A 13,711-nucleotide genomic window follows, 5' to 3' on the forward strand; every position below is an offset into this window, starting at 1 on the left:
TTTCTAAATAAAAGTGCTATGTTTAACAGTGTCCTATTGTTATAAGTTTGGACAAAGAGATCAATGGGGGCAGAACAGCAACCTCTATACAGTCAAGATGATCAGGGCATTGGTGAAAATAATACACCAAAAGGTAACTCCACATGGATTGCAGGGCAATCATACAAACAAAAGACAAAACACAAATTACAACAACACAAGTAGGACACACACAAAAAGCAGAATCATGAGGCTGAACCGATCAATTCAACCACAGAAAGAATTTCTATTAAGAAGAAAAAAACTAAGCCCTTTATGGGTGTAGGAGAGGATATTTTTAATGGCTTCTAAGTTTTCATGTTAGAATATGTGAAGAATTTCTGCAAAGTAATGGTAAGAAATCACATAATCCAATGGGAAAGATGTGGGCAACTGCTTCCTAAAACATGACATAAGATGTCAAGTGTAAGGAAAGCTTCTGAATTCATCAGTCATTGGGGATATGCAAGCACAAACTGGATGTTCTACCGTCCACTACTTACAAATCCTTCACCAAGTGTTGGTAGCATGAGCAAACAAAAATCTTTTTTTTTTTTCAGTTAAAAGGCACAGAATTGGGATTATTAGCCAGAGCTGGGTTGCAACAAACTGAACTCTTATACATTGCTCACAGGATTGCAAACAGATCCAGTCCTAACAGAACATTGATTCTATCTACTCAAACTGATCATAAATATAGACCTTATATTCCAGTAATGCCACTCCTTGGAATACACCCAATGAAAGTAATTCTTTTATATCACAAAGGATATGTAAGAGAGTGTTCACAGTCGTACTGCTTATAGTGCTCAAAACCAAGAAGTTATTCACAATGTTTGCATTGGTAGATTACATAGAATATACTCCACTCACACAAGAAAGGTAGACAGCACTGAGAGCTAAAGCTATTGCTACACGTGGTAGCACAGATGAACCTCCGGACAGAACAGTGGGTGAATGAATCCAAAGAGGAAAGGGTACATTCTGCATGACTCCATTTAGCAAAATGTCAAAAACAAGCAAAAGCAATGCACATTGTCACAAGTGGGAGTAGTCCTCACCTTTGAAATCACAGTGACAAAAGGGGACATTGGGAAGTTTCTGAGGGTGATAGTAACATGCTAATCTGCAATTTATGAAGTGGTTACATATGGATCAAGAGTCTCGTTTTGGAAATGCATTCAGCTGTACTCTTACCACATGGGAAGTTTTTGGTGCGATTCTATATTTCACTGGGAAGTTTAGTTAGAAAACTATAACTTAACTCTTCTTGAGGTCACTGTAATGATAATAAAATCACTTCAAAGTTTTTCTGAGCATTCCTGCTCCTATTTTTCATGAAGCTAATCATATGAATATACAAATGCCTGTATATTAAGGTGTATATTTTAATGTAATTTAAAAAATGTGTGAAAGCTGGGAAAGAAGTTACATATGAACTCAGAAGGGGCTCATGAAACAAAAGTGGTGAAACCATGAAATGAGATACGATTCCATCTTTTATATTTATGTTATTGATTATTTAAGAGTATGAAGAAAGTGTTTCTACAGCACACTAGGTGGAAGAAGAGCATGATATGCACTGTTCCAGCTTTGTCTTCTGCAGGCATCTGACTAAAAAAGGAAATGCATATGGAAAAGATGTGATAAAATTTTAGCAATTCTTGCATTGAGGTAATTGTGTGAATTTTTCATATTTAATTTTTGTGACTCACAATTGTCTCTCTTGAATACTTTTGCTCACATCATTGGGAAAGTAAGCATGCAATCAATGCTTTCAATCCATTGCATCTGAGTAATGTTTAGCATTGTTTGCAACATGGAAGGCAACAAGTCAGACACCCTAGCCAGAGTCATTTGTTTGGATCAATGTGCAAATAGAAAGTAAAAAAAAATAGAGAAAGTATGCACAAATGATTCCTTTAGAAAACTTGGCTGGAGGGGGAGAAGCGGCAACAGGAAAGCACCGAATCTTCCTTTGTTGTACATTCTACAGTCCTTAAAGTCTAGACTGGTGTTTCTCAAATTTGGTTACACAAGAACAGTCATCAAGGGAATTTTCACAAAATATTAACTTTTGACACCCTTTCTCAAGAGACTGCAGTTTAACAGGTTTAGACAATGCCCTGGGTTCCTGGAGTGGTTTGGTGGCAAAGCCAAGGTTCATTTTCTTTCACTTTCTCCCCTTTATGAACAACAGCTTCTTACGCATATGTAGGGCATACTGAGCACAAAGCAGATACTTAATAAAGAGCTGCTGACTGATGGACACAGAAACCTTTCTGGGAGGTTCAGGGCATGTTCTCATGGCTAGAGACTTCTTTTCTCAGATTAGATGGTTGGTCCAGGTCCAGCCACTACCATTTAGGAATAAGGAAAAGCCATTGTTCATGGTTATATTGAATCAGTTAGTAGCTTTTATCTGCTTTTAGAAATCTGCTATCGGCCCAGGGTGATGGCCTCGTGGCTAAATCCTGGCTTTGCATGTGCTGGGAATCCATATGGATGCCAATTCATGTCCTGGCTGTCCCACTTCCCATCTAGCTCTCTGCTTGTGGGCTGGGAAAGCAATTGAGTATGACGCAAAACCTTGGGACCCTGGATCCACATGGGAGACCAGGACCTGACTCCTAGCTTTGGATTGGCTCAGTCCTGGCCATTGTTGCTACTTGGGGAGTGAATCAGCAGATGGAACATCTTTCTCTCTGTACCTCCTCTCTGTAAAAAAATCTGACTTTACGATAAACAATAAATAAATCTTTAAAAAAATTGTCACATATGAATATGACAGCTTGTTTTCTTGGCACTACAAAGAGCCAGGGAATAACATTCCCGTAGGCAGAGCTAAAAGTCCAAGGAAGGGTTAGTATTTTGGCATAGAGGGTCAAGCCAACACATGCAATGCTGGCATCTCATATGGAGTGCCAGTTTAAGTCCAGGCTTCTCTATTTTTTTTTTTTGTTGTTGTTGTTGTTGTTCCAGAACTCGGCTAATGTGCCTGAGAAAGCAGAGGAAGAAGGCCCAAGTAGTTGAATGTCCACTGTCTATATCAGAGACTAATGAAGCTCCTGGCTTCTGACTTGAGCCCAACCCAGCTCCGTGCAGTGAACCAATAGATGGACGGATTCTTTATTTCTGTCCCTTCTTCCCTTTGGTCTTCAATTCTAAATTCTAAACAGAGGAATACTGACTTTACCATAGGGACATCAGTCATGGTTACTAGAATTATTCCAATGATGACATGTGGGATTGATTAGTGGTAAGTCTTCCAACTTGAAAAAGGAATAGAGAATAAGCAGCATCGTATGCTTATATGCACTTGCCGCATGATAAATACTTTCTATAATCTTACGGTTAACAAAATGTCACACCAGTTGGCTATCAGAATCTCCACTGTTGAGATGAGAAGTTGACACCTGGATGCATTAGGCAACTTGCCCATGATCTCATGGATGATGACTGACAAGAAAAAAATTTGAATTCTTTTCTGGTAGATCTCAAAATCCACAGTCCCTCCCTATCACCAGAAGAGGGTCTTGGGCCATGTAAGTGATGGGGGAAGGCATTCATCAAAGACAAGCTTTCTAAGTAGAGAGAGAAGAAGAAGTGGAGAGAAGAACATGAAATTTTCCTTTCTATTCAATGTTCTCAGTCATGCCCTTAGAAAATAAACTTGTCCTTTTTCTGTACTAGTTAATGGGGGAAAGAGGACAGGAAGGTACACCCATGGCTTTCAAACTTAACAATTCAACTTCATGAAAAAGAAAAAACACAGTTCCATTAAACCTTATCACTGCTGGTGCTTTCAGGAATTTTCCTAGGAAGTTCCCTGGGGTCTTAGACCATTTTCAAAGAGGTCGAGATGAGGCATGGGAGGAGAGAGAAATCCTTCCCTTGAAGGATTTGATGTAAGTTATGAATCTTTTTCCCAGATGATGGACAGCTTTGAATGTTGCCTCTGGCTATAGATGTTTCCAAAGACCATTCACAGACATTCAGAAAACATATAAACCCTTGATTAAAGCAACCTCTTGATTAAAAAAATAAACATTTAGAATATATACTAATCACAATCATGTTTATACAAAGAGCTCTTATCTTTTAGAGCTGTAACCTGAAATATTTAGGGATGAAACGAGAATTGATGTTAGGAATTTAAAATGATTCTGTGGAGGAGGTAATAAGTATTGTTCATTAATGGACAATTATTGAAGCTGGCCTATTTGGTCTGTCATCACAGTTATTTTATCCCATTTGCTTTTGTGTGCAATGATGTTTTCTGTAACGAAACATTTGTAGAAAGTAAAAGTCCACGATTTAACGACACCAGCAATAAGATTGACTCTAATGATTTCACTTGTATTGCCCCTTGATTTAGCACTTCAAAGACTCTGCAAAGATAATGGACTTCCGGAAGCATTTTTTTTTATGCCAGGGTCATTGGATCTTTTATTCCTTTCCTACTGCACCTCCTGGAACAGGGAGTGTGTTTTAGTCCCATTTCCCAGATGATTCTGCGATATTGTATTTAATTGCTTCCATAAGTGCACTTTCGGGGGGGGGGGGAAATGTAGCAAAACCAAACACGGAGAAGCCGGGTGAGTGTGTCATGAATCGTCTCTCATGTAATAGGGCTCGGAATCTTAGAAGTATTTCTGAGGATCAGAAGACACAAACAGTATTGTGAATGACTTGCAAAATTTGTAGGCAATTGCACAAGCCTAGAAGGCAGATGTGGGATGATTGAGAGTTTGGGTTCCAGAACCATGCTGCTTAGGTCCCTAACCTGCTCATGTCATTTAGATAAGGACAATCTAGCATAAGCCCTCCAGCCTTTCTGAGCCTTTGTTATTCAAGCCAGAAAATAACACTAACAACTTCTCCCGCAGTGACAGGACAGTTGCATCTGCCTTACAGTAAGCATTCAATAAGTACTCATTATTATCCCCTCAGCCAGGTAAACACAAAAAGAGTTGAAAATAGATACACACTTCAAAACACTACCAGTTGTTGAATTATTTCTTTGTTGTTATCTGAACTTTTCAAATATCTAACAAGAGGGTTTCTACCAAGAGCAAAAAAGTTTATAAAGAAAGTAAAAAAGTGCAAGTATTGAAAATGTTTAGTACCCAGCAAGAACCCAGCAATGTCTGTTCCAAGAATTCTCTCTCCTTCACTTAATGCTTTAATTGACAAAGCATAATTAAGTTACAGTTACGTTTTGATATGTGTGTAGCATAGAATGATTAAATAACTTAGGCTGATAGCCATCAACGTCACTTCCTGGATATTTTTTGTGGTGACACATTCAGAGCTTACTCTCTTGATTATTTGGAAAGGTAAGTGCTTTGATAAACAAGGCCATTTGTCAGGAGAGTAAGCTGGAATGATTTACTCCTCAATGGTTCTTTGGAAACGCCAACAAGCTTTCAGAGATGGGCTCTTTAGTACAGAACAAATAGAGCCTTCCTTTGCTCCCCTTTCACGCCATCCTGCTTCTTCTTCCGCATCCACAGGTTAACCTTGTCTGAGATGCCTGGGTCCCTTGAAGAATATCTTGCATGTTTAACCGAGAAAAATCCACAGCCAGGCACACAATTTTGCATTCAGTTTCCTGGGGCTCAGGTGCCCCCTGTAGCTTATCTCCACTAAGATCACCAAACCATGACAGAGCAGATGTTGTAGACCATGTAGAGAAACAGAAATGACCTGTATATATTGAGAGCCATAATTCAGATAAATGGGTGGATAATTATGGGCATTACATAGGAGGTTTGTGCTTTGCCAAATAATTTACATCGGGACATCTATAAATAGCAAACTCACACTGTGTGTCTGAACCATGCCGCTGCTACCCAAATGCTAAACCCTTTCCAGAACATATCTTACTGTTGAGCAACTTGCCCATTTCAAACAGTTTAATACCAGTCTCACCCTTGAGTTTTTACAGGGCACCTCTGCAATGGCCACTAAGTACCATCACTTGAGGTGTGCAGATGGAGAATGGCAGTCAGACACTGAGAAACTTTGGAATGTCAGAAAGAGAAGACAGATGAGGATCGAGACACTGCTTTGGAGTGAGATGGATCCCATCTCCTTGGATTGGGAAGGACAAGGATTGATGGACATGACTGACAAAACATGAAGTCATCACACCTGTGCTTCATCAGGGTTTTGAAAGGTGGGGACCTGTGCGCTGGGTTTTGAGACATTTGACACACATTTCCCAGGTCAGTCATTAAAAGAACACATATGTTTATTAAAATGCAATACTCTCTTCTGTGTCAGAATACTATGCTTCAGGGCTAACTTGGGGAGCTGGGATATTCGGGGAGCCAAGCCAGCTGTCACACCACTTCCCAGAGCCGCCAAGCCTGTTACTATTAGAAGACATATGGCTGTGTTTTGTCTTGCCCCTTCCGACTTGCCCTCTACACACACTGCCATCCACCTGCCTTTTCCTACCACTCAGGATTTGTCTCCGTTCCAAGGAACCCCTTCTCTTTAAGTCAACAGCTGGGCTCTGCAAAGACTCCCTGTCACTGACCAACTCCACTTTCCGTTCCACTCCCTGCTGAGCTGTCATGTGGCATTGCATTTTTACTTGATCCTCTTCTAAGATTTCCAAACATGTGCCTGACACACACACACACACACACACACACACACACACACACACACACACACACACACATCTCCAGAGAAACTGGAGTAGTGACAGAGAAGGGCGAGTTTGGCTTTGTGTCGGTGTGTTAGTGTAACTCGCCTAAAAGGATGACTTCTTGGGAATATTATCAACTTCCACAAGGGGAACAACAACTTTCTGGCCAAGGCACTAAGACACTACTTCTGTCCGCCTGTTTAGTTTTGTTTTGTTTTGTTTTGTTTTTTGAGGTGATACCTGTTCAGTACTGGATTTCTTGGACCTCTAGACCCCTTGGGATTCTGACATCCTTGGCTGGCCCAGTACCAGAAACATCTCTGGACGGCAGTCACTGGGCTGGCTCTATCCCCAAGCCTTCGGAAGCCACTTAAAATCCACCTACACTTGCATTGGGGACAAGCAGGTTCCAAGCTCTCAACAGTCACCGCAAACCCCTAAGCTCCCTCCCTCCACATCTCTCCCTTTCCCCGAGACAGGGATCTGTGAACCCGGAGTCAATGTGAACTGCCTGTTTGCTCAGCTCAGGTCTGCGGGCGCAACCAGAAGGCTCCTGGCCCCAGGAACGGGATGTCCCGCAGTGAGCCCCGGCCAGACGTGCAGGTCTCAAGAGAGGGACAGTCCTGGAGCCCCGGGCCGGCTAGGGACACTTCTGAGCCTGGACGCCAGGTCAGGGGAGGTAAAGGTGGATGGGAAGAGGGGAGTGAGTTTGGGTTCTCCTGGGGCAAGTGTGCGAGGTACCTTGGATTCCTGGCTGCTGGTGGACGCAGGAGACGGCGGTGGCTGCTGTGCGCTCGCAGGCTCCTTGGGCAGCCCGTCCACGCTGTCCTCGCGGGCATCGCTCGGGGGGATCATGATGGCCACGCGGGAACGGTGTTGGGCTCCCGGAGGAACAGCAAGCTCGCCTTCCTCCAGTGCGCCCGGTTCGCCGAGCTCTGGCTCAACAGCGGGTGCCGGGGACTCCCATCCTCGCCGAAGAGCCGACGTGCCCTCCTCCGGCCTCGCCCCCGCCCCGGGCCCTGCCCACCTCGCGGGCGCTCTGGTCCTCGCCGCGCCCGCGGCCACCTAGCCGGATGACCACACTCTCTGTCGTGACTGCCGCCCACCCTGCAGCGGGCGGGCGAGCCGAGGGCCTCGGGTTCGCCCGCCGGAGGAGGCGGGAGGCAGGGAGGCGGCTCCGGGGCGGGGCCACGCGGACACCGCGGGAGTGGCGAGAGCAGGCAGGGTGCAGCGCCCACCCGCAAGTCCACGACGAGGTTGGGTGCGTACAGGCGCCGTGCCAAGGATGCTTGTACAAGCTGGGGTGGGAGGAAATTCAGACCCAAGCGTGCGTGAATGGAGAATCCATCAGTGATGCGGCCAGGAGGGACCACCTGCAACTGTTTGCTCAGTCCTCACCCCAGAGATGGTGAGTTGGCTGCACTATTTATAGGGCTTAGTGGCAGCCAGCAGGAACCAAGCGGAGTTCCTTGACTGCGCTCTCCGTCTTCGGCTCTGGTCAAAAGCAGAGAGAGCTTGCCAGGCGTGTGGACAACTGTTCCTGGGCTCCCTGTGCGCTAACACTTTCCCCGCTTACTGAGTCCTCACAGCTACCCCGTGGAGCTAGGTATTCTCCCCCTGTAATGTTGAGAGGAGGAAACAGGTTTCAGGGAGGCTAAGTAATTTGCCACATCGCTGGTGGAGCAGAGGTTTTAACCACTTTTGCCTTGAAATTCATGTTCCGTGGACTGTGGGGCGCAGCGTTCCTTCGGCTGACTCCTGGGAGCAGAGGGACCTACTGGCTGCTGTAGAATATTCAGGAAGTCAGGGGTGCTCCCGGGCGCCCAGCTTGTTCCCTTGTGACAATGTCTGGAGACAGGCCCATTGGATGTACGGTCCAGCTTCCCTTAAAGACACAACTTCCGTATTGAAGGAAATGAAACAGACCTCCCTGTCTCCTAGCAATACAAAATCCCCGTCTTCACTATCTAACAGGACATTGTCAACCTTTGTAGATTTTCTTGAAAGCATCGTACGTGTGAATGGCACCAACGTCACAGGTCCTCGACCTGTGCAATCAGGGTAGAATTCATTACTGGGAGGGTCCCACCCCTAAGCTCTCCACAGGCTTCTAACAGGGAGCTACAGTTTTTTTTTTTTTTTTTCCAATTTTGTGTTGGAACTTGACAATTTACATGTTCAGTCCTGCATACTTGCCCTGGCTCATGTTTTGTGGAAAGAACTGACGAGGCTTCCTGTCCCAGACACGAGTTGAGAACTCCTCTTCTAAGGGTCAGCTTGTTCTTCGTCATTTGTCCTGCAGAGTATCCTAAAGTCCTCAGTGACTCTCAGCTTCTCATTTGGCAGGGCGAGATTGGCCAGCCCGAATGGTCACAGTGCTGCTCTAACGAGATGAACAGTGGTGATCAGAGCATGCGCTAACAGAAGTCCCAGCAATACTATCACATTCTTATCCAGCATCTACTTCTTGCTAGACATTATGCTAGGGACTAATAGGCAACAGATTAAATCTGTTCTGATACTTGATTCTGGTGAGAGAGATGAATCGTTAATCTCTCATTCACACACACACACACACACACACAATTTAAATAACTCTAATGGGGAAGAGTGTAGGATTCTAGTAAGTGTGTATAGTTATGAGGCTTGAACTCTTACAAAAGACCAGACGTGAATAATTTAGGAAGTGAAACTTTGGGGTTCATTGGCAAACCCAACCTTGGTACACAAGTACAATATGGCTTATCACAAGGAATTGTTCATCATTGCCGTTTATTTCTGTAAGAATTGAAGATGTCATCTTTCTTTTCAGTAAGCACTTGGCTGTGAACTTTAGATGTTCTTTGGATGAAATTCTAGTGCCTTCCCAGCTCTCCATCACCCCAGCCTTGTCTCAGTAGCAGACACTTTTAATCTGATAAATAATAGCTCCCTTTCTTCAGAAATAGTGGAAATACTTGAGGGTTCGCAAACAAAAGAAAGCCCTTGTTCAATTAAATCTCTTTTCATGTCCCAATTTCTTTTATTCTTCAAACAAATCTGCAAGGATGTTTTATTCTAGGAATTTATTTCCTTGACCAGTATTTCTGATAGGCATTCCCAGATGCGTGTCATGTCCCCATGGTATTCTTTCCTAAGTAATTATAAAATTACTTTGATCTCTACAATGGAAGGGACAATGTCATCTGTGCCTTGTTCATTCCAGCCCTGACATTTTTTACCAAGATAGTAAAGGGTGCCTATCCTTGTAGCCCTGAGGCTGTAGAAGATCTAGGTGTTAGTTACCCCAAATGTCTACACATTGAATGAACAAAGAGCTGAAGCTCATAGAAAACCTAAGTCTTAAAGTCCCACGAGCTCCTCAATGTTGAAGATTTTTGTCTTCATTGTGTGAAAGGAGAATCTCAAAGTCATGACATCGGTGAGTATCCATCTCATAGATTTGCATGGAGATAAGCAGCCTTCCAAAATTGAAACGACAGGTTCCTGTCAGAAACAGGAGTAGATGTGGACAGAGGTGTATGAGTGTGATGGGGGAGAGGATTGGAAGAAGTGCAAGAGTTGAGGGCTTGGCGAAGTGCAGTGCTGTTTCTGGGCCCAAAGTGACCATGTCTGATTTCAAGTTGTGAAATCATGAGTCTTTCCACACTGTTAACAAATGGCAGCCTTGCTCCTGGCCCTGAAAAGACTTGGTTCATTAATGACAGTACCCAGGCGAGAGAACTGGTGGTCTCCGTGAAAGACAAATAGGGTGATTCTTGAAGGACACAGATGTCCATGAGCATGCCTTATCATGACCGTGAGTGAGACATCCCCTTGGGAGAGCCACAGGAAATCCTACCTGAGGCTTCAGAGCCCTGCCTTTGGAGCTGTGGTGGTGTTTATGTCTGCCAAGATAACCCCATTTTTTTTTTTCCGACAAGAGGCTAGTGATGCCCAGAAAAATTTGCAAATAATTATTTCACATCTCAAGTCTACGGCAGGACCCTGTGATTTCTCTAGATTGCCTTTGTTGTCTGTTCATTCTGGTTACTTGTCAGATCACAAGCCATAGAGGTTCGTTGTGTGCGGAAATTTGTCTTTAGAAACTTGAACCAGAAACTCCCACTCTGGATTCATTCACCAGTTCGTTAATTTGTAAAGATGCACAAACCTCCTCCCAATTGCATCCAATGACTTCTGCAAGAAATCCTGCTGAGCAGAAGTGTGGGTGATAGCTTTGCTTTCTCCTCTTGCTTGTCTGTAAGTTTGGATAAAAAGGCCCAATTTTCTTCTTATGGATTTTGATTTCTTCCAAGGCCATTCAGTAGAAAGATAGCAGTAAGGATGCTTAGACAAAACAAGTATACAAAGTATACAAAATGGGACAAGAACAAAGACAGAAAAGCAACAAAGGGAAGCACAGAGTAAGAATGTTCAGAGGATGGAGTATTGATGAAGATGGCCTCAAGAAAGAAATGAGGCCTGGCACACTGCTGCAGTAGGCTAACCCTCTACCATGTCACACAAGCCTCCCACATGGGTGCCAGTAGGTGTCTGGCTGCTGCCCTTTAGGTTCAGTTCCAGGCTCATGGCCTGGAAATGCAACAGAGAATGGCTCAGGTCCTGGGTCCCCTGCATCCACATGGGACACTTGGAAGAAGCTCTTGGCTCCTGGCTAGAATTGGCTCAGGTCAAGCCATTGTGGCCATTTTGGGAGTAAACCAGTAGGTGAAAGATTCTGTCTGTCTGTCTGTTTGTCTCTCTCTCTCTTTCAACCAGCCTTTCAAATACAAAATAAATAAAACTTCAAAAAAATAAATTAGTGTCTCTCACAAGCCAATGGAATTATCATGGACAAAGAAGACACATGAAAAGGCATGATAATTTGGATTTCAATTAACGCTAATAATAACAGCTGACATGGGTTGGATTCTCATGCATTGTAGATGTTTTGCAAATTTAATTTCATTTAATCCTCACAAAACTTTAGCTCTTTGTTATTTAAGGTTATACAATGATAGCAGAAATCCAAACTCAAGTATATTCTTGTCCTGCATCCACTTTTGGCTTTTTTTTATTCCATTGTCAACCAGACAAGAGCAGAACCCAGAGCCACTGGGAAGGCTGTAGGTCATATGGGGAGGGAACGATGCAACCTGAGAACCTGAGATGTGATAGAGCACAGAGGGAAATGAGTGCAGGAAGAGCTGCCCACTCCCTTCTTTTATCTTAAAAGAAAGTAATGAGCACATCAGCACTTTAAAATGGGCAGTCAAAAACTCAAGTCAACGTCACTGTTGCTCTCCAAAAACCTTGCCTGATGGGTCTGCCTGCAAGCCCAGAGAAACAAAAAGGTTTGTCCCAAATCTTGCAGCTCAGAATACAGACAACTTTGAGCTACTGTTTGGGTAGGTTCCATTTCTCACAGCAACTCGTGATTGGTTTGTTCCCAAAGCTAGTGATTTTTAAAAAAGATTTATTTTAAAGAAAGAGCCACAGGGAAGGAGAGGGAGACGCAGAGAGAGAGAGAGAGAGAGAGAGAGAGAGAGAGAGAGAGAGAGAGACCTTCCATCTGCTAGTCTACTTCTCAAATGTCTACAAGGACCTGGAACTCCATCCCAGTTTCCCATATGAGTGACAGCAGCCCAGGCATGTGTACCATCTTTTTCTGTCTTCACAAGACATGTGAACAGGATGCTGGATTGGAAATGGAGCAGCTGGAACACAAATGGGCCCTCTGATAGGAGATAGTTTCATCAGAAGTGTTGCCTTAACTTCTTACACCACAACAGCAGCTCCAAGGCTAATTTACTTTGGAGACTCAAAATGTTTGACAGGGCAAATGAGATCTATCTTAAGCGTTCTTAACTGGTTTTCAAAATGCAAAATAACCATACCAGCACCAGTAAAATAATAGAAGGTCAGATTCAATACCATTGTTGGACAGCGTTTGAATTCTTGCCAATGAGAACACGATGAAACCAGTGGAGTAGCAAAGCTTACACTTCACTGCTCGCCCTCTGGGTTAACATCTGCCTCTCTCCTTGAAAATTCAAGACTGCTTTCATGATTGCTTTGAGTTGTTTATAATCTCTAGAGGATTGAGAACAGCTTGAATCTTTATTCTTCACGGAGTGGAAACGCCAAGAACTTTAAATCCTAACATTCTAGCCTTTCTACTTAGAGACAGTGAGATCATAGACAAGTGGTTTAATCCCTCTCAGCCTTAATTTCCTCAAGTCTAAAGTGGGGATAATAATGCCTCCTTCATAGAGTTCTGCAAGGACTTAAAGTTTACTCAAAACAGGAACTGATATTACCATCCTCATCAGTTCCTTGATTTCTAGCAAAGATGTTTGACTTGATTTGGATTTACTATTTGCTACAGTCAAACGCGTATCTAGTATTGGAAGTAGGTCTGTTCTACAGTGCCCAAAATTGTCATTAGCTTTTGTTTGGGGAGTTTAGACAAATTCTGGGCCGTATCTATAAAGTAAGTCTGTATTACAGATTTTGGTTTTTGGCTAATGATCAGCGTATACTTTCACTGAGTTCACTTTCTCTGATTTAAGGTATAAGTTTAAGAGGCAGAGGCATAGAATTAAGCCCTGCCGCTCTGATTATCCTGCAAAAATACCTTACTCAAGCTTTTAGTGTTTGTGATTCCCTGCATCTGAGAGTTCCCCGCTGTTTTCAAGTCCAGTTTGCCTTAGCATTTACCGTCTAAAAATAGTGTTTGTTTTCTTCTCTTTATTTTACATTCCTAGAAGCTCTGAAAAGTCAGTGGCCTTCGCACTCCTCTTTGCCTAATAACTCTGAGGCCCAGGCACTCAATGAAAATGTGTTATGTGAATGAATGGATGAAAGGCAAAAATCCAATGCTGGGAGGGAGGAGACCTGCCAAGCTAACATAAAGGGGAAAACCAAAATCAAAGTGCAATTATGTACTTGTCCAAAGTTGATTTGTGTGACACTGGAACATTGTCTACTTTCTTGCCCACCAATGCCATCGATCCGTGTTCTACTCAGCTGTGAAATTTATGATCGGGC

The 13,711-nt window shown here is 43.4% G+C and overlaps 1 protein-coding gene across 2 annotated transcripts in view; it reads right to left on the bottom strand.

The window, feature by feature from the left end:
- Positions 1-7,678, bottom strand: part of STAC (SH3 and cysteine rich domain) — a 132,036-nt gene extending 124,358 nt beyond the window's left edge. The window contains exon 1 of one of the 2 annotated variants that reach the window (XM_040965428.1): positions 7,421-7,668. In XM_040965428.1, the coding sequence (XP_040821362.1) occupies positions 7,421-7,534 (114 nt within the window). In that variant the 5' untranslated portion in view covers positions 7,535-7,668. Of the gene's footprint in view, positions 1-7,420 lie in introns of both variants that reach the window. The other variant, XM_040965418.1, reaches the window with a different exon arrangement.
- Positions 7,679-13,711: the final 6,033 nt, after the last annotated feature.

This window comes from Ochotona curzoniae, unplaced genomic scaffold (genome assembly GCF_017591425.1).
Source record: "Ochotona curzoniae isolate NIBS_2020 unplaced genomic scaffold, NIBS_Ocur_1.0 contig_1302, whole genome shotgun sequence".
In the NCBI taxonomy this organism is placed as follows: domain Eukaryota; kingdom Metazoa; phylum Chordata; class Mammalia; order Lagomorpha; family Ochotonidae; genus Ochotona; species Ochotona curzoniae.